The 20,419-nt window shown below is 38.8% G+C and overlaps 1 protein-coding gene across 2 annotated transcripts in view; it reads left to right on the top strand.

The window, feature by feature from the left end:
* HYCC2 (hyccin PI4KA lipid kinase complex subunit 2) overlaps nucleotides 1–20,351 on the top strand; it is a 55,791-nt gene extending 35,440 nt beyond the window's left edge. Inside the window, exons 9-13 of one of the 2 annotated variants that reach the window (XM_080400574.1) lie at nucleotides 459–575; nucleotides 1,280–1,367; nucleotides 6,867–7,026; nucleotides 8,239–8,406; nucleotides 13,265–20,351. In XM_080400574.1, coding sequence (XP_080256700.1) covers nucleotides 459–575; nucleotides 1,280–1,367; nucleotides 6,867–7,026; nucleotides 8,239–8,406; nucleotides 13,265–13,869 — 1,138 coding nt within the window. In that variant the 3' untranslated portion in view covers nucleotides 13,870–20,351. The remainder of the gene's footprint in view (nucleotides 1–458; nucleotides 576–1,279; nucleotides 1,368–6,866; nucleotides 7,027–8,238; nucleotides 8,407–13,264) is intronic. The other variant, XM_080400575.1, reaches the window with a different exon arrangement.
* Nucleotides 20,352–20,419: the final 68 nt, after the last annotated feature.

Raw genomic sequence — 20,419 nt, forward strand, 5'->3', positions numbered from 1 at the left:
CGGGCAGCTGAGAGCAGTTCTCAGGAATACCGTATCTGTGTTACCCAGTTTCAGGTAAAAGGTGATTGCATGCTGTCGTCATACATTAGATTAGAGATGTCACAGTTCTTTTATACCACTGAAATGTTTCCTTTAAAGAAGGTTGGTTTTGGTTACTGTATTTTGGGGAGAGTCTCCTACTTGGCGGCTGGCAGTAGAGAACATCTTGCCACCCTTATTCTTCAGAAGTGGGTTATGACTTGAAGAAAACAGATGGAATTAATGGTGGCTATATGGGAATAACATGGGATTATCAGCAAGCCACATCCCATAAAACTGCTTTCATGACTGGGAGAGCAACATAAGAATGTTCGATGTTGTGTACTTATATTTTAAAAATTAACTAAAATATCTGTGATGTAAAGACATATGTAGTGTTTGTGGAGTTAATGTTCTGTTACAATGCTCTGTTTTTTCAGGCTGTGTGTGAGTGGATTTCCACGGCAGCATGAGAAACGCTGGAAAGAACGCTGCGGTAGAGTGGTATTAGACCCTGATTTCATGGTGCAGCTGCTCACAGGTGTCTATTATGCCATGTAAGTGGATGTGTTGGGGTTTTTTTTATAAAGAGAAATGTCTGGTTTTACACGGTTTAAAATATAAATGCTAGTTGGTTTATGATTGAAAAAAATAGTTAAACTCATAACACAAGCTTGTAATTTGATTAGTATATTTCCTGTTACTTGCTCACTTGGCCAACTGATAATTTGAAAACATGTTTGTCAGCATTGAATTAGGTGAAGAAGGGCCAGCAGCAGGTGCTGAAGAGAGTTGGGCTTCTCATTTCTTTTTTTCCCCCAAATTTCCACTACCACCAGATACCTTCTGTTCACAAGTGTAATGAGCTTGGATGCCAAGATAATCTAATGAAATGCAGACCTCTTGAATGTCAGTAGCTTCTGAGGTAGCAAAAATAAATTTCTGATGGAAATTCAGTTCTGCGGGTAGTGTTAACCTTCACATCTTGACCCTATTTTAAAAATTCTTTCAGTTTGCCCTGATTATGGCATCAACTTGGTCTTGCTTGAAGGTGACGGGACGGGGAGCAGCTTTTTTGTTACACCCACAAGATTAGTAAAAAAATAATGCTTTGTCTATACTTCTAAAACAAGTGAAGGGGCTGGGGTGTATATACAGTTAAACTTTCTACATAAGCAAAGAAGTGAAGAGCTGGATTTGGGCAGAAAAAAAGTTGGAGTTCACAAGATATGAAAGATAAATATGTATCTTTACTTTTTAGATATAATGGTCAGTGGGATCTTGGCCAGGAGGTACTGGAGGACATAATTTACAGAGCACAGCTTGAACTCTACTCACAGCCTCTGCTGGTAAGAAACAATCCATTGAAATTTGTGGTCTTAGTTAAGAGGAGTATGCATGTGTTTCTGAAGTGGACTGGTAATGAAAGCATTTGTGGCCATTTACTGCACTCCAAATGCAAGCGGTTGTTAACAGCTGGTGTTTCAACATAGCAGTTTATACCATGCTTTTTTCTGCTTGCATATTAAGCTAGGGTGTTGGGATCTCCTAGGACTCATTGACGCTGAAAGCCAGGGTTTTCTGATGTGTTACAGTCGGATCAAAATGTTGTTGTTTTGGCATAAGCTACCAATGAGTTATTCAAAGAAGCTTAATCAGAGGGTTATATGACATAGGACTTTGGTTGCAAAAAAGGTGTTTTCTTTGCTTCTAGACCTTCAGCAGGGCTGAGAATATGCTGTGTGGTTTAACTGATAACAGAGGAGAAAAAGCAACAACAGGACAGAGCTGAAAGTGAAAAGGCGCTTCATCTACAGAGTCAATGTCAGGTTTTGATTGATCGAAGTCACAGAGGTCTTAATCTTTACCTTCTTCAGAGGAACAGCAATAGAAAGGAGGAGTTCTGACTGAATGGGGTTTCTTCAGTTTCCACTATACTTGCTGTTCTGATCATAAGAGGAGAGAAATGAGATGGGGAAAGTGGTGAAACTCTGCTGGATGCAGGTGGATGTGATTGGGAAGGATGAGGAGGCTGACAGAGAGAAAGAATTGGAGGGATTTTATTTTTTGTCAGGTGTAGGAATCAGGATCAAAATAAGAGGGAAGATGAAGGAGAATAAAGTAAAATAGGCTTGTCTCGGTTTCTGCATCAGAATTGTGGCTAGAAGCCTTCGGTGCTCTCTTGAACTAATGGCAGTAAAATTTCACTGCTTTTTACATAACTGAGAAAGGAGTGGATTGGGAAAAATCTTCTTATGTGGCAGTCAGAGCTCCCTCTCTTCTGCAATAAATTACGTAAAATTATTCTCTTGATGAATTAATATTGGCTATAAAATTTATCCGCAGGCTTTCTGACACTGCTGCATTTTAAATGCTTGGTACCCATTGAATTATTATAATAGTTCTTTTTGGAAATGACTCATCGCTGTATCAGATTGAAAGCTTTAAATTAAATATTTAGCCTGCTGAATTGGGCCACCCTATTAAACTACTACATTTAAAAGGTGTGTGGGAGGATCTGAAACTTGATGATACGACAATTTTCAGTCCTTTTTGTTCATTTTTAATCAATTTGTCCTTAGAGATTACTTCTAATTGTAAGAATCATCTGGAATATCTTTAGTTTTTTTCCAAAGCTACTCCCCCCAGCCTCTCTGGTGTCAGTGGTGGGATGACATCACCAGTTTTCCCTCTTCCCCAGTTGTCAGGTTTTTTGTGCATATGCATGCAGTCACATCTGGTTTTTTGTTTTTTTTTTCATGCGTATGTGTGCAGAAACATCTGTGGGGGTTTTTTAATACTCTGATCATTGCCTTGCTTCCTCTCATGTTTCTCTACAGTTTTCAAAAGACAGCCTTCAGAAATTGTCAGCTTTATTAAAAAATGAGCTGCATGTCCTTGGCCTTGTGCTACATATTCAAGTGATTTGACTTTTTTAAAGGTTGGAGTCCTTTCACCTTGTTGCATTTTCCAGGACTTGTATGTTATTTAGCAGTATTATAATTTTTTTTATTTTAAACTCAACGCTGCTGACACAAAATAAAATACCGTCTCTGCAGCATCCCAGGTAAGCGTAGGATTTCCTAACAGCAGCAAATTCTTTGAAGTCCATTTAATATTCAGGCAAACCCCCACATTAGAATTATTTTTAGATACCTGTACTCGAGGTGTTTGTATATTTATAGGAATACCATCAGTCAGCATTACAATGAGAAACATCACAGACCCTGTGTTTGGGTGTATCTCTTGAAAAAATATTTTTGACGTTATGGTAGATCCATGCTTTTGTTTAATTAGGTTTATATTGCCTGTGGACTTAAGAAGAAAAAATCCGAAATAGCAGCATCAGAAAGCTATGAAATATCTGTCATGTAGAAGCAGTGTTTCACTGTTACCCAGAGACTGCAAGGGAAAGGTGTTGGGTTTTTTTCCTGGGAAAAGTATCTCTATTAACAAACACTGTGTATTGGTTTCATAGACATGAAAACTGTGAGTTTCTGTAGAGGGAAACTAATCCTCAAGACTCAGTGTTACTACCAAGCTAGCCTGGACCTGGGGAGTAGCTCCATTCCGGTCAGTCTTTTTCTCTGAACTTCTGCACTTGTTTCAGACAGAAATCCCTGTCTTCAGTGCAGAGATGCACAGGCCTCCTTAGCCTAGTACACAAGAAGTATGGATCAGCAAGTCCCTATTGTGACAGCACCTTTATCCAGTGTATTTTATTGATGTACTTGCTGGTTTTGTTGGATGCTCTTTTTGTTAGAGCTCCTTTCTGGTAGGCAAGAGTGGATGTCTGGCCTGAAACCAGCCCTCCCTTGCCATCAATAGTTGCAGACTTGGTGTGCCAAGTCTGAATCACGCTGTTTGTTTTCCTGCTGTGCTGGATTAGACACAGTGAGGAAATCTTTTTTGCATCCCAAAGGGTTGCAGGTTGTTGGTTTTTGTTTTTGTTTTTCTGGTGGAGAAGGGCTGTGACTCATTCAAATTGGTTGTTTAGGTTGTTTCAAAGTTTGACTGTTGTGTTGATTTTTGTCTCCATATGGTTCTCCTCAGTCCTGAGAAGTGCAATTTGTGCTGTTAGGAAGGGCCAGCTGTTAAAAGGTTCAACAAGCAGAAATGCTCTGTCACTTTTCTGGCCCTGTTGCAGAAGCTTTTTCCTACTAATTTTTAGTTTTTAGTCCTGTATACTGAGAAGGGTACCTATTCAAAAGAGGATGCAACTCCACTGAGTGGACAGTGGGAAGGCAAACCATTGTTGAACGTCTATCTCCTTTGCCACAGTACAGCGCAAATGATCTTCTGAAGTCTTTAACGTGATCAAGGGTAGGGTGAATGCAGTTTGTACCGTTTCAAGAGGATGGTGTAGGAAAAGGCCTGTGTGCGAATACAAGTGAGGCTGAGAGAATTGGGTAGCAAAGGGTAAATTGGTGTTGGGCAAGTGGAAGGTAGAATGATAAGGAGCATTTCTGTGATGGTGCCAGTAATCTTTTGTGCTGGTTAGAAGTCAGACAGGAAGGTGGTGTAGAAGATGTTTAATGGGGAGTTACAGGGTTGCAACAGTAGCTGGAGATCAGGATCAGCTATGTGGCAGCCATTCCAGCCCCTCAGGTAATGGAAAGTGTTTGATTTAGTTAATGTGCTGTGATCTGTGGCTTTACTGTTTGAAATGGTTTCATTTCTTCTTACGGTTGCTGGGTGATTTGCCTGTTACAACTTGTAGAAGAGTCACTTTTACTTTATTGTAATGTGAATGAACACCTTTAATTCATGGAGCTTTTATGGCATGCCATATGCATTGATATAGTCTTTTTATCAAATGTTATCTGAGATCTTCACAGGACAAGCGATACGAAGTTCTGCTAATAGGGTCTGTTCCAGTGGTTTAGTAGATTTCTTGTCGTTTGTGTTTTTGTGAATGCTAACAAAAGACAGCTTAATTAGTTAAACTGGTTTGGTATCTGTGGGCTTTGGAAGTTCAAGGAATTTGTTGGTTGTCCTTTACATTTCCAAGTCCTCTGGCAACCTAAGACTATCAAGACAACATTGATGAGGTTTAAAAGCGTGGTAATTCTGTTACTAGGTTGAGGGGAACATACAAAAATGCTGCTTAGAGCATAAACCTAGGAAATGCTTGATTGTAATAATGTGCTAAACAGTTGATACTACTCCATCAGCTAGCCACAAGTCTTTATACAATAAACAAAATGCCTGTTCTTAGAAAAAGAAAATGGTCTTAAAGGAAGAAAAATGTATATATGCATTGTCAGGAAAGTGGATTATCTTGCAAAGATACATACTCTAAAGCAGATCTGTATTTTATTTGAGTGAACAGAACAGTCAACCTTACAGTTTTATCTGTGGCTTAGAATAGGGTTTACATGCCTTTGCCTTGAGCTAACAAGTAGACTGAATGGATTTAAGACATGCAGACCACATGTATTTTTAAGTAAATACGTTTCTCTTGCCACATAGTGAACTCTGTTCTCTCAAGTTGCAGAATCAAGTTTTTTGTGATACGAGAGAAAATCCGTTAGAAGGCAATGTAAAATTGCTTTTCACAGTGTTTCTTGGAAACTGTAGTGGAGAGAATAGCCTGCCCAAATTATGGTGGGAACTGTTGCTAATTTTAGAGATTAGCAGGTTACGTTTTCAGTAGGTGTTTTAGGTCTAAATCTCTCTGACACTTCTAACTACTGTCTTCATTACTGGGGGAGTAAAGAGCATATAGGAAGTCAGATGTCGGTGAAACATAAGAGACCTATGAAGTTGTGATGTTAAATTTAAAATGTGTCTAATTTTTATTGCTGGTTGGTTGTATACATTTGTAAGATTTTGGAAAATCATAGTGTATTCCTTTTATTTTTTTTTTACTTTTTTACATTTTAAGTCATATGTTCTGTGCAGCAACTTTGTTATTGTTCAGTACTGTACATGACAGAGACTCAACTTGCTTTTCAAGAGCTGGTACACAAGTTCATTTTTTGAACAGTTTCGTTGTAAACTATGAAACAGTTAACTGAAAGTTGCTTTTTATTATTTTTTTTTTAAAAAGCAAGCCTCTAATCTGACAACGGCATTTTATAGGAAATTTAAAGAAGTAGTTAAAACATCAAAGCCAAAAGAAGTCACTTGTTCTTCTCAAAGCTGCAAAGCAAAACTTCTGACTTTATAATAGGCTATTACAATAAAAAATCAGATATAATAAAGATTAATGCATTTTAATAATTTTATGCTCGTTGGCTTGGTTGCAGTTTTTATTTTTTAAATCTTGCAGGTACCTGCAGGCTAATCCCCCTTGGTTAGTTTTTTGGTTGGTTTTTTTTTTTTGGTGGTGGCTTTTTTTTTTTTTTTTTTTTTTTTTTTGGTGCGGGGGGTGTGTTAGTACGGGGTAGGGTGGGCTGGAAACTGGCCCTGTCTCCCCCATGCACAAGGCCATATGCTGTTCACATTGGCTTGGCCTGTGACTTAGTTTTATGACACTCTTGTCATAAAACATAAATGGTATTTTTCTTGTAGTTTTGCAGTCTCTTTTGGATGGACACCTTCCTGTGTAGGTTGTTACCTCTGTCGGTACAGATGGCAAATGTAGGACAAAATAAATTACTTAAAAAAAAAAAAAAAAAAAAAAAGGGAGACAATTCGGCTATATTTTTGGGAGTAGGTTTGTGATGAACTTTTCAATGGAGTTATCAACTGCGATTCGTGGGGATTGGGCTGTCCGTCTGGAGGGGATTTGGCATAATTAACAATTCCTGGTTATTTCCCTTTCTGTATTCAGCCAGAGATCTAATATTGCCATTAGCGCAATCAAGGACAGTTAGAGGTACAGCATTTTACTTTTATCTTAGGTTGCAAATGCCATGAAGAACTCACTGCCCTTTGATGCTCCTGATGCATCACAAGAAGGCCAGAAGGTACTAAAAGTAGAAGTTACCCCAACAGTGCCGAGGATTTCTCGGACTGCTATTACAACAGCTTCAATCCGTCGTCATCGCTGGAGAAGAGAAGGTGAGCTTTCTCTGCCAAGAGCAAGTACTGTAGTGGACTGTATTCATCATCATCACTGTGATCTGGCCTTTGAGTTTGAATGTTTGCAGAACAGTTGGTTGGGTTTGTGGTTTTTTTTTTAGTTTGTTTTTTGAAAAGTGATACTCCATAACTATGTATAGTATTTTACATCTTCAGAGCACTGCATGAACGTGAACATTTGGAGTGTTTGTTTTGTTTTTGATTTGGTGATAACCCATGAGGTAGGTGAGAAAACGGAAAAGCTGGAAAATGTTGAATAAGTCTGCTTTTTTTTTTTTCTCTCCATGTAACGTGGCATGAAATTGTAGAGATAGTTTGGCTTAGAATTTGAGTACTTTCTTTAATACACATTAAAACTCAACTGCCTCCTATCATAAATAGCTCAGAGAATGAATGTTACTATCCAGACCTTGATAGGGTTCCAGATACCTAAAGCTGCTGAAGGCAGTGGGAGAGGGACTAGCTGAACATCAGACTCCTACCACCATATGGCCCAATTTAGAGATGGGCCATGTTATAAAATATCTTTGGATAGGTTAGAATTAGTCCATATTTTTCCTCTGTGAGTACTTACGTTGTATGGAAGTGTGCCTGACTATGAAGGAAAAGTATATAATAAATACTCACCTTGATATGATAACATCTTCAGTGTAGGTGTTAACAAAAAGCTTGCTTTGAAATCAGTTTGTCATACTTGTAAAGCTTTGTTGCTGCATGTATAAAACATTGACTAAAACAAGCTGCATAAATGGCTGAAAGTAAAAAGTAGAATAACCTAAAATTAAACTGAGGGTAAAAGAGTCTGAAAACAAGAATTGCATATTTTCCTATGGTATTCTCTTCCACTGCGTGCACCACACCACCCACCTCCCCCTGACGCATGAACAAAAGGATTTGACGGCCTCTGGTCTTCAGCTGAATTAGGATGTCCAGGACAAGTAGCTGTCTTCTGTTTTCAGGACTGTGGGTCATGTTTGTCTTCACTATAGTTGCCATTATATTTGTTTACTGGTCTGGTCTACAGTGTAGCCCACCTGTCCCACTCTGTGGATGTTCTCACGACTTTTAACTAAGCATGGGTAGTGTTTTGTGTCTGTTCCATGTCCACGTAAATATTCTATTTTCCCTGCCTGGGTTGGAATGCCAAGAATGGAATAGAAAAGCACTAAAATGTTATATGTTGAATCCCAGATGGCTTTGACTTCTCAAACGAGGCTGACTCAAGCATACCTGGCTCACCGATCCAACACGGCTCCACAGACCTAGGGATCAAACGTGAGCAAGAGGGGGAGGTGCCGATGCGCAGGACCCCTGAGCATGGCTTCCCGGAGCCCACCTTGGCAGCAGCCACAACAGAGGGTAGGACAGAGATGAGGAGGCAGAAGTCAGTGAGGCAGTTGCTGGAGGAGGATCCTGGCTCCCTATCCCCAAGCAGAACTTCTTTCCATTCTAGTGTCTGTTTCCGCTATCCCAGGGTGTATTAGCTTCTCTTTGCAATACACGCATCCCCTATATACTTAACATCAGGTCAGGTACTACCTTTTGTTATCATGTGGGCTGGCCTGGGGCTTGCATCTGTGTGGTGAAAGACTGCTTGGCATGGCAAAAAAGGGAAGAAATAAAAAAACAACTCCCCCCAGAATGATGGGGTAATAACCAAGAGCTTTGGGATTGCTTGGAAACTTTCTATTACTGAGCATGTTTAATATTCAGACAGAAAAAATGCACCAGACTAACATGAATCTAGTCCTGAAAAGCAGACTCTATAAATTGATTGGCTACAACTTAGTTACAATAGTGTCTTGTTACTCTGCAGTCTTTAAATTTCCAAGAATGAAGTTTCCTGTTCCCATTAAAAGTCAAGTGTATCTAAGACAGATATACAACTGCTGATATTTTTATTTGCCAGTCATCCTTTAATTGAAAATTCATACACATACAACTCGTTTATATGAACGAGTTGGCTGCTCTAAAGACAAGTACCAAAAAAGCACGTGTTGTTTTCAAGAAGAAATCAAGTTGTCATGTTTCTAAAAACTTTAAAAACAGTTACTGCTTGCTTTCTCAGTCATGCTGTCCCCACAAATGCTGCAGGACTTTGTATGTCACTCTGCAGCCAAGAATGGCAGGTAGAGTAGCTGGCAGAAATTTATTTCACTTAAGTTCATCTATTAATTTTCTCATCTTTACTGTATAAAAGATGTGGTTTTGAGTACTGAATTTGAATCATGATTTCTCCTTGGAGATGAGAACCAATTTCTTGTAAATGTAGTTAAACATATTTTCAAGTATTTTCCTATCTTGAGTCATCTTTTCTATCTGAACATTCCTTTGGTATTTCCAGCCTCTGTAAGCATATCAGCTGATCATAAATGAGATTTATTTACACATTTGGATATGACATACATAGGTTTCAGATTTGGTCTTCTGGAAACAATAATCAGGAGAATTTGGAGATTTAATGTAGTATTATCACAGAATCCTTACCCTTAATCAGAGTTGCTAGCAAACAATGATTAAGACATCATGCTTCTGTAGAAGATAGTTGCATAAAAATGTTTAGTGTGGTTTATAACGTACTTCCTGGTGCATATTCAATTTGAGCATGCTCCGTAAATGAGTCCTGTCTTCTATATTCACTTGTTCAGTTGGTCCTACTCCATTTTACTAAACTTTGCATGTGCATGACCTGAAGGATATGGAAGAGGTCCTCAGCTGCAGAGAACCTTCTGGGAGAGACAGGAAGGGGGAAAAAAAAGTTGATAAAGATTTGGCCTCCTGCTCTTAATTGATTTTAAGACATCTATATAATTTGGCATGGGTTTTGGATAAGGAGTCACTCCACATGCTTTACTTCTGTTGAAGTGGGTTGAATACCCTTTACTTCTGTAACATTAGCAATATATAATTACATGCTTGGGCAAACTGAATTCTGCCAGTTGACAGCATCTGAGAGAAGACCAAGGAATGGAGTTTGGCTTGCTTATCAGTATAGAGTTGTGTGTGTATGCATAGTGGTCTATTACTTTACTGATGCTGATTTCACAGAAAGTTTCAGCTAGCAAATTCTCTCTCACAAATATATTTTTGATATCAAATACTATGAGAGACTGATCATTTCTAGTGACTTTTCAACCTTCAAGTATGGGAAGGATAAACAGAATAAAAGTAACTTTAAAAAGTGGTACAAACCTCTTTCTTCAGATCGGTGTTTTGAGCCAATAAGTAGAAAAAGACATTTCAAGCATGACTCAGTAATGCTTTACAAAGATTTCCACTTGGGTGGTAGCAGCTGTGGTTATGTGCGCCATTTTGTGTCAGTGGAGAATCCTGTATCCATGTCTACTGGATTAATCATGTACAGGCATAAATAATTACTTGGGGACAGACTTACGCTGACAAGGAACAGTGAGAGTCCTGAATACACGCTGTAGTGCAATTGTACGGTTTCTGTCAGGTTGCACTGTCTCTTTCACTTCTGACCTTACAGTAGAAGAGTGCTTGGGAGGAGTAGGTTTCTAGTTTTAGTTTTCTTTTTTAATTGTGTTACTGGTCTATTACAGGGAGAAAGCTTTATGACTTCATTCTGGTTTTCCCCCAAAACAGAATATGTAAGGACTCAAATATTTTTTGTTTCTGAGGGCAGTTTTTAGAGGAGGAAGAATGTGTGTTGGGAAAAGAATGTTTGCTGAAATCAGTCCCACTGAGAACTCCTATAGGTATATAGGTCTGACTAAACAGAAATTCTCTTGCATGTTGTCTTCTCTGTCTTCTTAATTTTTGAGCACTGCTGAGCTGCTTAGGCCTCTGTATAGTTGCAGCATCCAAAAGCTTGCAGCAACCCCTCTCAGTCTTGCCATTAAATTCTGTGGATAAAATGGCACTTTTTCAGCATGACTGTCTTGCTTCGCTGTCCCTGAATAGGAATATCTGTTTTAGCATCCTATTACTCCGCAGCGTTTTAACATAAACTTTGAAGACAACTAATGTTCTTGTAATAATAAAAAGCTTAGCAGTATTGTCTGGAGAGACATACTTGCAAGACACATCTTTTGTTTGAATTAAGAAGGCCTTGAGAGGGGACTTCAGCTGCTGCTATTGCTGCTTGTAACCAAACACGCTTTCATCCAGCTTTGCATGATTATATAAAGAAACATAAATGTTGGTTTATTGAAAAAGTGCTCTTGCTTTTCAGTATGTTCCAGTTACGTCATGTTTTTATTAGCATCTTTGATTGTGTGTGGGAAGGTTGGGGGCGGAGGGAATGGAGATGTGGTGGGTTGTGAATAAAATGTATGGCTGTCTAGTGTGAGGAAATACACTTATGTCCCAATGAGAAGATGGAAGGCCTACATTGACCAGATGGGGTGGGCAGAAGAGAGGGAAAGTGTATGTATTTCAAATACGGTTACAGGAAGTTAAAGCAAGTAACACACTCTGATTTTAATAATAGCCCTTCCTTGAAACCTAGGAAGCTTCTTTTTCTAAGGCTACAGCCTTTACCAGGGAAGTGCAGTGATGTGAACTATATTACCTTTCTGCTTCAGGGAGACTGATGAGTCAAAAAGAACAATACAAAAATACAGAATAATCTCACATTGCATTGTTCTGAGAGAGGCCTGAGAGTGGTTTTGATTTGAGATGGCTAAACATCCTTTGTAGGCTGATACACAGTAATGATAATTCCAAGGCCTGTCCTGAAAAGAAGTAGTAAGCTTAAAACAGAACAATAAAAACTCCCTGTAATTTTTTCTTTTTGCTTTACGCTTCAGAAACATGAAGTTGGATCAGGCTATATTCCTGCTACACAGAGGTGGCAACACTGAAAGCTTTGTGTTTGTTCTGCTTGTCATGATGTAATATGTTCCTTAGTGCTCTGCTAACAATCAGCATGAAAGGATGAGCTTCCGCTCAAATGTTAGAATCTCTTAGATCCTTGCCACCACTTTTTTCCCATTCCACAAGAGATTTAAACATGTTTGGTTGGTGGAAAGCTGGGTTGAACGAACTGCCGGTGGAGCAGTACAGTGGCTTTAGCTGGGACAGACCCACAGGCTTTGCAGATTTCTCTCAAATAATCAGCTTTTATCCAGCAAATAATCCACAGCTCTTACAAAGAAAAATAAAATTCTTACAGCCTGAATGTCTCCTTTTTTGGTAGCGTTGTTAAACTTTATGGCCTTTTCCCACTGAAATTAGATATATGGAGCAAAAACTCAAGCTCCATTGAAATTTGAATGCTGTTCAGTTTTCTACTAAAATGATAACACTTTTTGAGTACCTAGAGCTTAGAAAAAGTACTGGAGAAAGATTTAAAAAAAGAAGAAGAAGAAAAAAGTCTGTTACAACCCTAACCATATTATAGGCCTGAAAACAAGGATTTAAGAAAGCAGTTTGTCAGGTTTTTTTCTATTTGAGATTCCAAGTCAAAACCACAGTGCCTCTTCTACAACATGAAGTGTTTCAGAGGTTAAATTTCTCTTAATGAAATGGTTGGGTTTTTTTCTCTGAAAAATCTAGATGCTGAGATAAAAGGAAATATGGTGGAGGTACCTGGATAGGATTGCTGGAAATTCAGGGAGGATTGAGCTCTGGAGGAGAGAGATCTAGGAATTAGGTTAATCTGCAACAGAAAATACAGTCACATTGTTTGAAGTGCCAGCTACACACAACAGAAGCCTTTTCTCTCTTGTTGCAGTGTTGTGATTGCTGGCCTAGGAAGTAGCCTAATTCTGAAGCTTACCAAGCACTTGCTGGAACTTACTCTGATTGGAAGAGATCCTGAACATGCTTAGGTCTTGCCTCAAAATAGGATAAAAATAGTCTGAAAGCCTTTTTTTTTTTTTTCTTAACTTTTTCTGAAAAACCACGTGTAGGAGGAGAATGGGCACCAGTACCTGCCAACAGAATTGAAACAAATTAACCAAATGGGGCCTAATTTTTCTTGTTTATAGACAAAGTTTGGGAGATATTCTGGCTGATAAAAGTTATGTAGAAGAAAGGCAAATCAGCTCAGGGAGTACTTATTGTTAGATTCCATTATTGTGTTAAATATGATGGGAAGATCATTGGCTGAGAATCAGAAGTTTTTAAGCAAGTGGAAACCGGGTGGATTGGCAAACGAGGTTTAACATTCTGTGCACATCATCTTCATGCAGCTGGAATGCTTACTGTGTGTTCTGATTGGTTTGGGGTTTTTTTGGTTGTTTCTTAATAGATACTGAAGGTATAAATGGAAGAGAGGAATCTGTGACCCTTAATGATGCTGATGAAGGATTTTCATCAGGAGCTTCCCTCAGCAGCCAGCCAATTGGGACCAAACCTCTACCATCTGTGTCCCAGAAGAGCAGCTTAAGGAAAACGGCAAGTGGGCGTTCTGCTAAGGATAAAGAAACCTCTTGTACAGCAAAATCTAATGAGAGCCCTCGCGATTCAGTAGCTCGGAAGCAGTACGTGCACCAATCCACTGACCTTGGTGCAGACATAATTGAGATGACACCTACTAAGAAACACCTCAGCTTGCCTGCTGGGCAGGTGGTGTCAAAAGCCAACAGTCTGAGCCTGATCAGGACCGCCAGTGCTTCCTCCAGTAAATCATTTGACTATGTGAATGGCAGTCAGACAGGCTCCAGTGTTGGAGCAGGTTCAGAGTCTGTCACCAATCTAGCAGCTGGCAACACCAATCGGTTTTCAACTATCAGCCTACAGGAGGACCGACTAGGCCAAGCTGGGGAAGGTAAAGATCTCCTTCCCCCAGGAGCTCCCCTAACCAAACAGTCTCGATCTCCAAGTTTCAATATGCAGCTGATTTCCCAGGTGTAACTTTGACTTCCTTCCTTGGGACTCCTTCTTTCCCCTTAATCCCCAGGCAAGTTCATCCTTAGGCAAAACATGAGCCATCTTCCCGCAGTGTGAAAATACTGACTGTTGTGATCTTGTTTGATTTGGTTTGGCTATCATATTGTATTACTGAAACAGCAATAATTCTTCCCTCACCTTCATCCCTCCCGCCCCGCCCCCCCCCCCCCCCCCCCCCGTAAACATGGTTGTGAAGCAGTATATAATGTACTGTATGCCTTTTTCCATGCCTTCCTTTCTCCTTGGGTGATGTGCAATCCATCGTAGGCTGATCAGTCCCATTTCAACACTGTGAGACTGGAGACACCGGCGGAAATGGTGAACGTGATCCCTATGAGAAGATGCTTTGGCTTTGTTAAGAAATAGAAACGGGTTTGTTTTCTTAGTGTACAGTACTGCAAGACTACTGGATCATGACTTTTCTTTCTCAGAACCAGGAGTGCCTCAGAGATTCTAGTGTGACTTTGGACCTCTCTGAGTTTGTGCAATCAGTTCTGGGGAGGGGATTGTTGTTGCTGCTCCTGGCTGCCTACAGCACTTTTTTTTTTTTTTTTTTTTTTTTTTTTTTGGTTAAAATATGAGAGTAGTTGTTTTTTTTTGCCTGCCCCCAGTCTCTCATCCCAGAATCTTGTGATGTTCAGCAACCAAGACATGCATATTAACAAGTTGGGCTTTTCCCCTCAGAGAGAGGATTCTAAGTGGATAATGTAGGTTACAATGCACTTCTAATGGTGTTGTAGCCGTACATAATGTTACATGTCTTCCTCTCCAGGACACAGGGTCATTCTGGACATAGACTAAAATTTAGATCACACACTGCTGTTAAAGCAATTTGGTTTGTAAGTGGGAGGAAAGCACTACTTTCCCAGGAACTAATGCTAGCTCTGCTCCTCTTTTATTGTTGTTCTTGTGAGGTGCTGATCACTGAATTGAAAGGTGTATTCAGGTAGAGTATTTCTCAGGCTGCTTTCTATATGGTATCATGGCTGTTGGACACCGCCACCCCTCTCGCTGCTTTCTCAGTATCCCTGAATTCAGTCATGGAGTCGTTTGGAGAATCCTGCAGCCCAGACAGACCATACTCTTAAGGGGCTGTCTTGGGGAAAGCAACAATAGTTTATTAGAAAGACTGAAATTTCAATGTGAGATGCTTTTCTAGAAGCATGGTTTGTGCAAAGGGGTACTGACAGTCCTTGTTCCATGAAGGATCACACTTCATTGCCTTGATATATATAATCCATTGAGGGGTTTTTAACTCTTTATTTTAGTGGATTGGCCCTACTCTAGAAAACTCAGAATTTGTGGCATTGAGCCAAGCCTTGAATGTGTATGACTGGTGTATGGCCACTGACTGGTACTGATGCTAAAGAACACTGCTTAGAGGCACATTTCTGGTTATGCAAGGAAATGTCGTTTTCTCTCCATCTCCCTCTCTCTCTCTCTTTTTGGATTGTTAGAGGGAAAACGGGAAAGTTCATCCTCTGTGCTTAAGTCCTATATGATATCCTGGATGTTTACAGATTGTAAACGCACAGGAATGAGTTACAATTTTTATGTGGGCACTTTGGTTTTGTTGTCACTGTGAAGGATAAACATAAGCAGTTATAAATAGCAGGCTATCTTTGAATGATAGTCTTTAAGAAATTCAGGACAATGACATGGTGTTGCATAGCTGGTAGCTGGTTTGGGGTTTGGTGGTTTGAATCTCTTTATTTCAAATAGAACTTTTTTCCCAAAGTTATGTTAAAATTCATTGAAATATTTGAAGGGAGTTTTTTGTGGTTTGACGAGTCACTTTTGTAGTCTAGTCTTTGTATCTTACATCCATGAAGTGAATTAAGTGGTATCTGGACTGATGCAGATATTCGATTGAAGAGTAAATGGAATCATCATCGGAAGGAAAACCATACAGTTTCTAAACTGAATTTAATCTTTTAAGGACCATCAGTTACACACAGATGGAACTACGGCAAAGTTGAGATTAAGCTAAAAGACATTTTCTGTAAAAATGTCAAAAGCTGTATATGACTGGACTCTATTTTTTAAAGTTTTGCTAGTGGAGACAATTGGTAAGTAGTGGCTGGAAGTACAAAGTTTATATTTTGTAGAGACATCACAAAGGAAATTCTGTTAAAGAGCTGTCACTGTAGATTGAAAAGGACCAAATAATTTGCTTAAATCTTTGGGAAAGAAAAGGTCAGGAGTGTCAGCTAAGAATGACTTTATTATAGTATTTTAAAAAGTAGAGTTCTTCATTAGCAAGGTTCTCTACTTTCTACGTTTGCCTTTGTAAGCATTGCTTCAGAAGTTTTAGGATACTTAAATTGGTATCAGGCCAGATTTTAAGCCCCTTTTTATGTAATCTAATTTTTTTAAATTTTTTTTGTGTTTTTTATTTTTAAACACTCTTATCTGTGGGGTCCCGCACTATTAAACTGTTTCAGGAAAGTGAGACAGTTCAGTGACTTCAGATAGGGAAGTAAAATGTATGTGCATAAATTCAAATTGGTTAAAACTTCAGACTACCTTTTTAAGATATTTTTACAGTTCTCATTTTGATGATGTGCCTTTTGTTACTGTTTCATCCATTGTATTTTGGTTGGTTCTTGTGTATATATACCTACCACATGTAAGGCTTTTTAAAGAGTTTGATTTCATACCCGGGGGGGGGGGGGGGGGGGGGGAGTTTTTGCTGTGTGCGGATGTGGTACATCTCTTAACTTCTCAATTACTTTTTTAGTGCAATGTTTTGGTTGTGGGAGCTTGTTTTGTCATTTTTTCAGACAAGTACTGTTCAACATCTATCTTACAAAATGAGTCACCGTAAATATCTGCAAACCAGCTGTAGTAACAGGCTTTGCCAGTGCCGTGTATCGTGTCTTATCATCAGTGCTTCTAGATGTGTCTCAGACTATGCCAGGGTGCATTAAGATTGTAGCAAAATTTTATACACTAAAGTTCATTACACTTCAAAGTATGGTGGCAGAAATAAAATTAAAAAGTGTCTGGGATGTGGGTTGAGGGAATAATCTGCAGGCTTTCTGTTGATTTATGCTAAGTACTAAACAAAGTGCAAAACGTACTTAAATTTTCTGACACCTGTGACAAATATTTAGACTTAAAATCTCTTTATCCTGAATTCACTCTGCTGTGTCTTGTTTTAGAACATTTGGTACTTGACATGAGGCGCTAGATTTAGATTTCTGCAGTATTTCAGTGCAACTGCAGCATTGTAATAGAAGGTCGAAAGGCACAAACACTATGTTTTTTTTCCTGTGTATGTGCACATGCATGCACATTCATGTAATTCTTAGGTGAGGAACTGTGGGTACTGTGTTTTGATGTGTGTGTATATATATACATTTAAGTAGGGATAAATGAATTATTCCTTGATACAAATTTTACCATGTCACAATATGCTGCCATTTTGCAACTCTGTTTTGTTGGGCTTTATAATTTTAAGAAATAGGAAATGTTGGAATTGCTAACTGCAACTTGATTATCCTTTTCAGGGGTTTATTGTGAGCAGCCTTTTGGTTGATCAGTGAGCCAGTTTTTCATCCTGCAGGCAGCAAAGTCATGAAGTAAAAATATCTATTTAAATGAGTGTTGCAAGATGGAAGTTTAAATTGCTGTATTATCCTTTTAGTTTTCATTTGGAGACTTTGTATGTCAGCTGTCTGTTCTAAATGCAGATTTCTTTGAACACCCTTTCTGATGTGAATTCGGAAAACTTGAACAGCATACTTCGTTCTGTGATGCTGAACATGATGTTGCAGCCAGTAAGCATTAGATCTGATATTTGTAGTTTGCAAGTGTGTTGGTCTTAAATACAACATTTCCAACATACTCCTGCTAGCTTTAACGTAATTTAAGTGTGTCTGTTTTAACATCAAAATAGTGAGAAGAAAATAGTTTTCTGATGAAGTATTTATTTGCACTACTTATGAATACTGGAGTTTACTGGGACAGGGTTTTTTCTCACCATGTGAGGTTTACTTGTGTGTGGGTAGGTACATTTGTCACGTGTTGACAATCAATTGCCTCAACTGTGTGTATACTGTATGTAAATATGAACATATTTTTCAAGATTAAAGGAGAAACCTGCATCTTGGTGGTGGTAAAGATACTCTGTAGTAAGATGACCCCAACTCTAACCCCTTTTCATCTCCAGATAGAATGTAGTTTGTTTTACTCCTTTAATGAAGATTATTAGTATTTGTGAAAAATTTTCACTCCAGGGAAATTTTCCTCAATATTTAATGTATAACATATTCAGAGAATTATATTTTGGAAAATTAATTTTTGAATAGATAATTCTATGCTATGGCTGTATTTTAACCTGAGAGTTTGAACTTGTCCTATTTTATGATGAACCAGTGGCTCTCTCTTAAGTGTTCAGCATTGTAACTTCAGTCACAAACCAGAAATTTTTGTTTATCTTGGCTTACAAAATTAAGTTGAAGACCAAGTGAGAACCAAGAAGTAACCTTTTGAGTAAAATCATAAAAATCAAGCAGTACAGATAAGGTATTGTACTCATAATCCTGGAGGAGGTGTGGAAAATATAATGGAATATGTTTGAATGAAATGTATGTACTGCACACAAAAGGAAAAAGATGTTTCTGATATTAGTAAATCTAATAATATCATCCTTAAATTCTGCAGTTCTCATTGCCAAAGATACTGCTACCTTGGCGTGTTTAATATTATATAGCATTAAAGCCATTAGCTAGGTCTCATTTGTAAAAACCATTTACAGCCTAGGAATAGTTTGCATCAGAAAAGTAAACATGCCCCTTTTTTATTTAAATTTTTTGTTTGCAGTAATTGCAGGACTAAATTTGAAAAATATCACTCAGTTCCAAGCGTGGTAAGCAAAGAAGCCAGATCCTCTGTACTTGCATTGCATTCTTGGTTATATCAAATTGTTCAATATTTTATATTTTCTCCAGTATTTTAAATGCCGTTTGTTTCTAGCATATGGGCCTTAATCTCTCGTGATTTTTTTTTTTTTTAGTTTGTTTTCCCACTGGCACTTGGATAAACTTTGCTGTGGAAAGCTTTTCTATATAGGTCATTCAGGGTAACAGATCATGACATGGGTGTTTGTGTTGGTGAATACATGTATCAGTGTGTCAAAATTTGCATGTCATGACCAGCTGAAGAGCCAAAACCTCACCTGCCTCTGACGCAGTGGTGGAAGGACGATGGAGAGCTGTGAGCGAGACTTGGTTTGTCAGTGGTTCCGGAAAACATGTAATAAGTGGATTTTGCAGGACCAATACGTTTGAGGACTTCCACATAGTCATTACAAAATTTTATTTAAAATAAAACAAATCTTGGAACAAGGTTTCAAAACAAAACAGCTGGCCATTTCAGATAAACTTGCCTAGTAATTTTGGCAAGCGTCAAGGACTGTGACTTTTAAAAGTTCAGAAGCAAGCTGTAGAAGTCTTAAGGATACCTTACAGCTTCCAGAAATAGATGTAGTAAAAATCTGACCCATTTGTCTGCATTTGAGATTTAGTGGGGAAAAAAAAAACAATTTTTGCTTCCATTCTTTTATTAGTTTTCCTCTAGGCTGCCCCCCCCCCCCCCCCCCCCCATGTTTCTTTGGTTGATGGGCTTTTTGGGTTTTTTTTTTGGGGGGGGGGGGGCGAGGTGTTGGGTTTTTTTTTCAATGTGTTCATCAGATTTTGCCAAAGGTAGCATCTGAGGGACCAAATGAATTTAAAATGGGTCCATAAATTATCCCTCCTTTCACAAAGGATTATTAAGCTATTCCTGTGAGGAGCTGTTGATGGGAACAGATGTATAGTAAAACTTTGTGTCTGTACAGTAAAACCTTGTCCTATATTTTAGCTTGTGCATGATGAGCAAAACGATGAGATCAAGTTGTATTAACCAGTTCCTTGGTTGTGAGCTCCCAGTGTTTTACAGTCAGTGAGATGTAAGCAATTTAGAGTGGAGTGTCTTTGCTTTCTGACGATTAATCACTCATTAAAACGGGGTTTAGAGTTCACACAGGTTTTTGGTTTTAGAGCGTGAAATGTTCAGGGGAGACTTCTGTTCAGGAGTATCCCCCTAGTAAAGTGACTCTGTGGTGCTTTGTCATGGAGACTTCCATACAGATGGGATCCTGCCTGTGTGTGTCTTCATCCTCCCCCGAACTGATCACGAAACAGGAAAAGCAGTGTGAATGAAGCAACCATTTACTGTCGTTTCTAAAATGAGGAGGACTCAGGAGTGACAGAAGTACTGGCTATTGACGCTGTTCTTTCTGTTCGGGCTTTGTTATTGTTGTGCTAGACTTTTGTGTTACTAGGTTATGAGAAATGCAAGTAGTAAAAACTTTGTGGCTTCACGTATACAGTAGATGTGAGTTAATGATCACTCAGGATAAACCCACCTTGTTGAAGTGTTAATAGATTCCTTGTACCTGGGGTGTCTCTGTGTCTGTGTGTCAGTGTTCAACTGTTACTTTGAAACAAGACTTCTTATAGGTTTCTTG

This window comes from Falco punctatus, assembly GCF_963210335.1.
Source record: "Falco punctatus genome assembly, chromosome: 8".
NCBI classification, from domain to species: Eukaryota; Metazoa; Chordata; class Aves; order Falconiformes; family Falconidae; genus Falco; species Falco punctatus.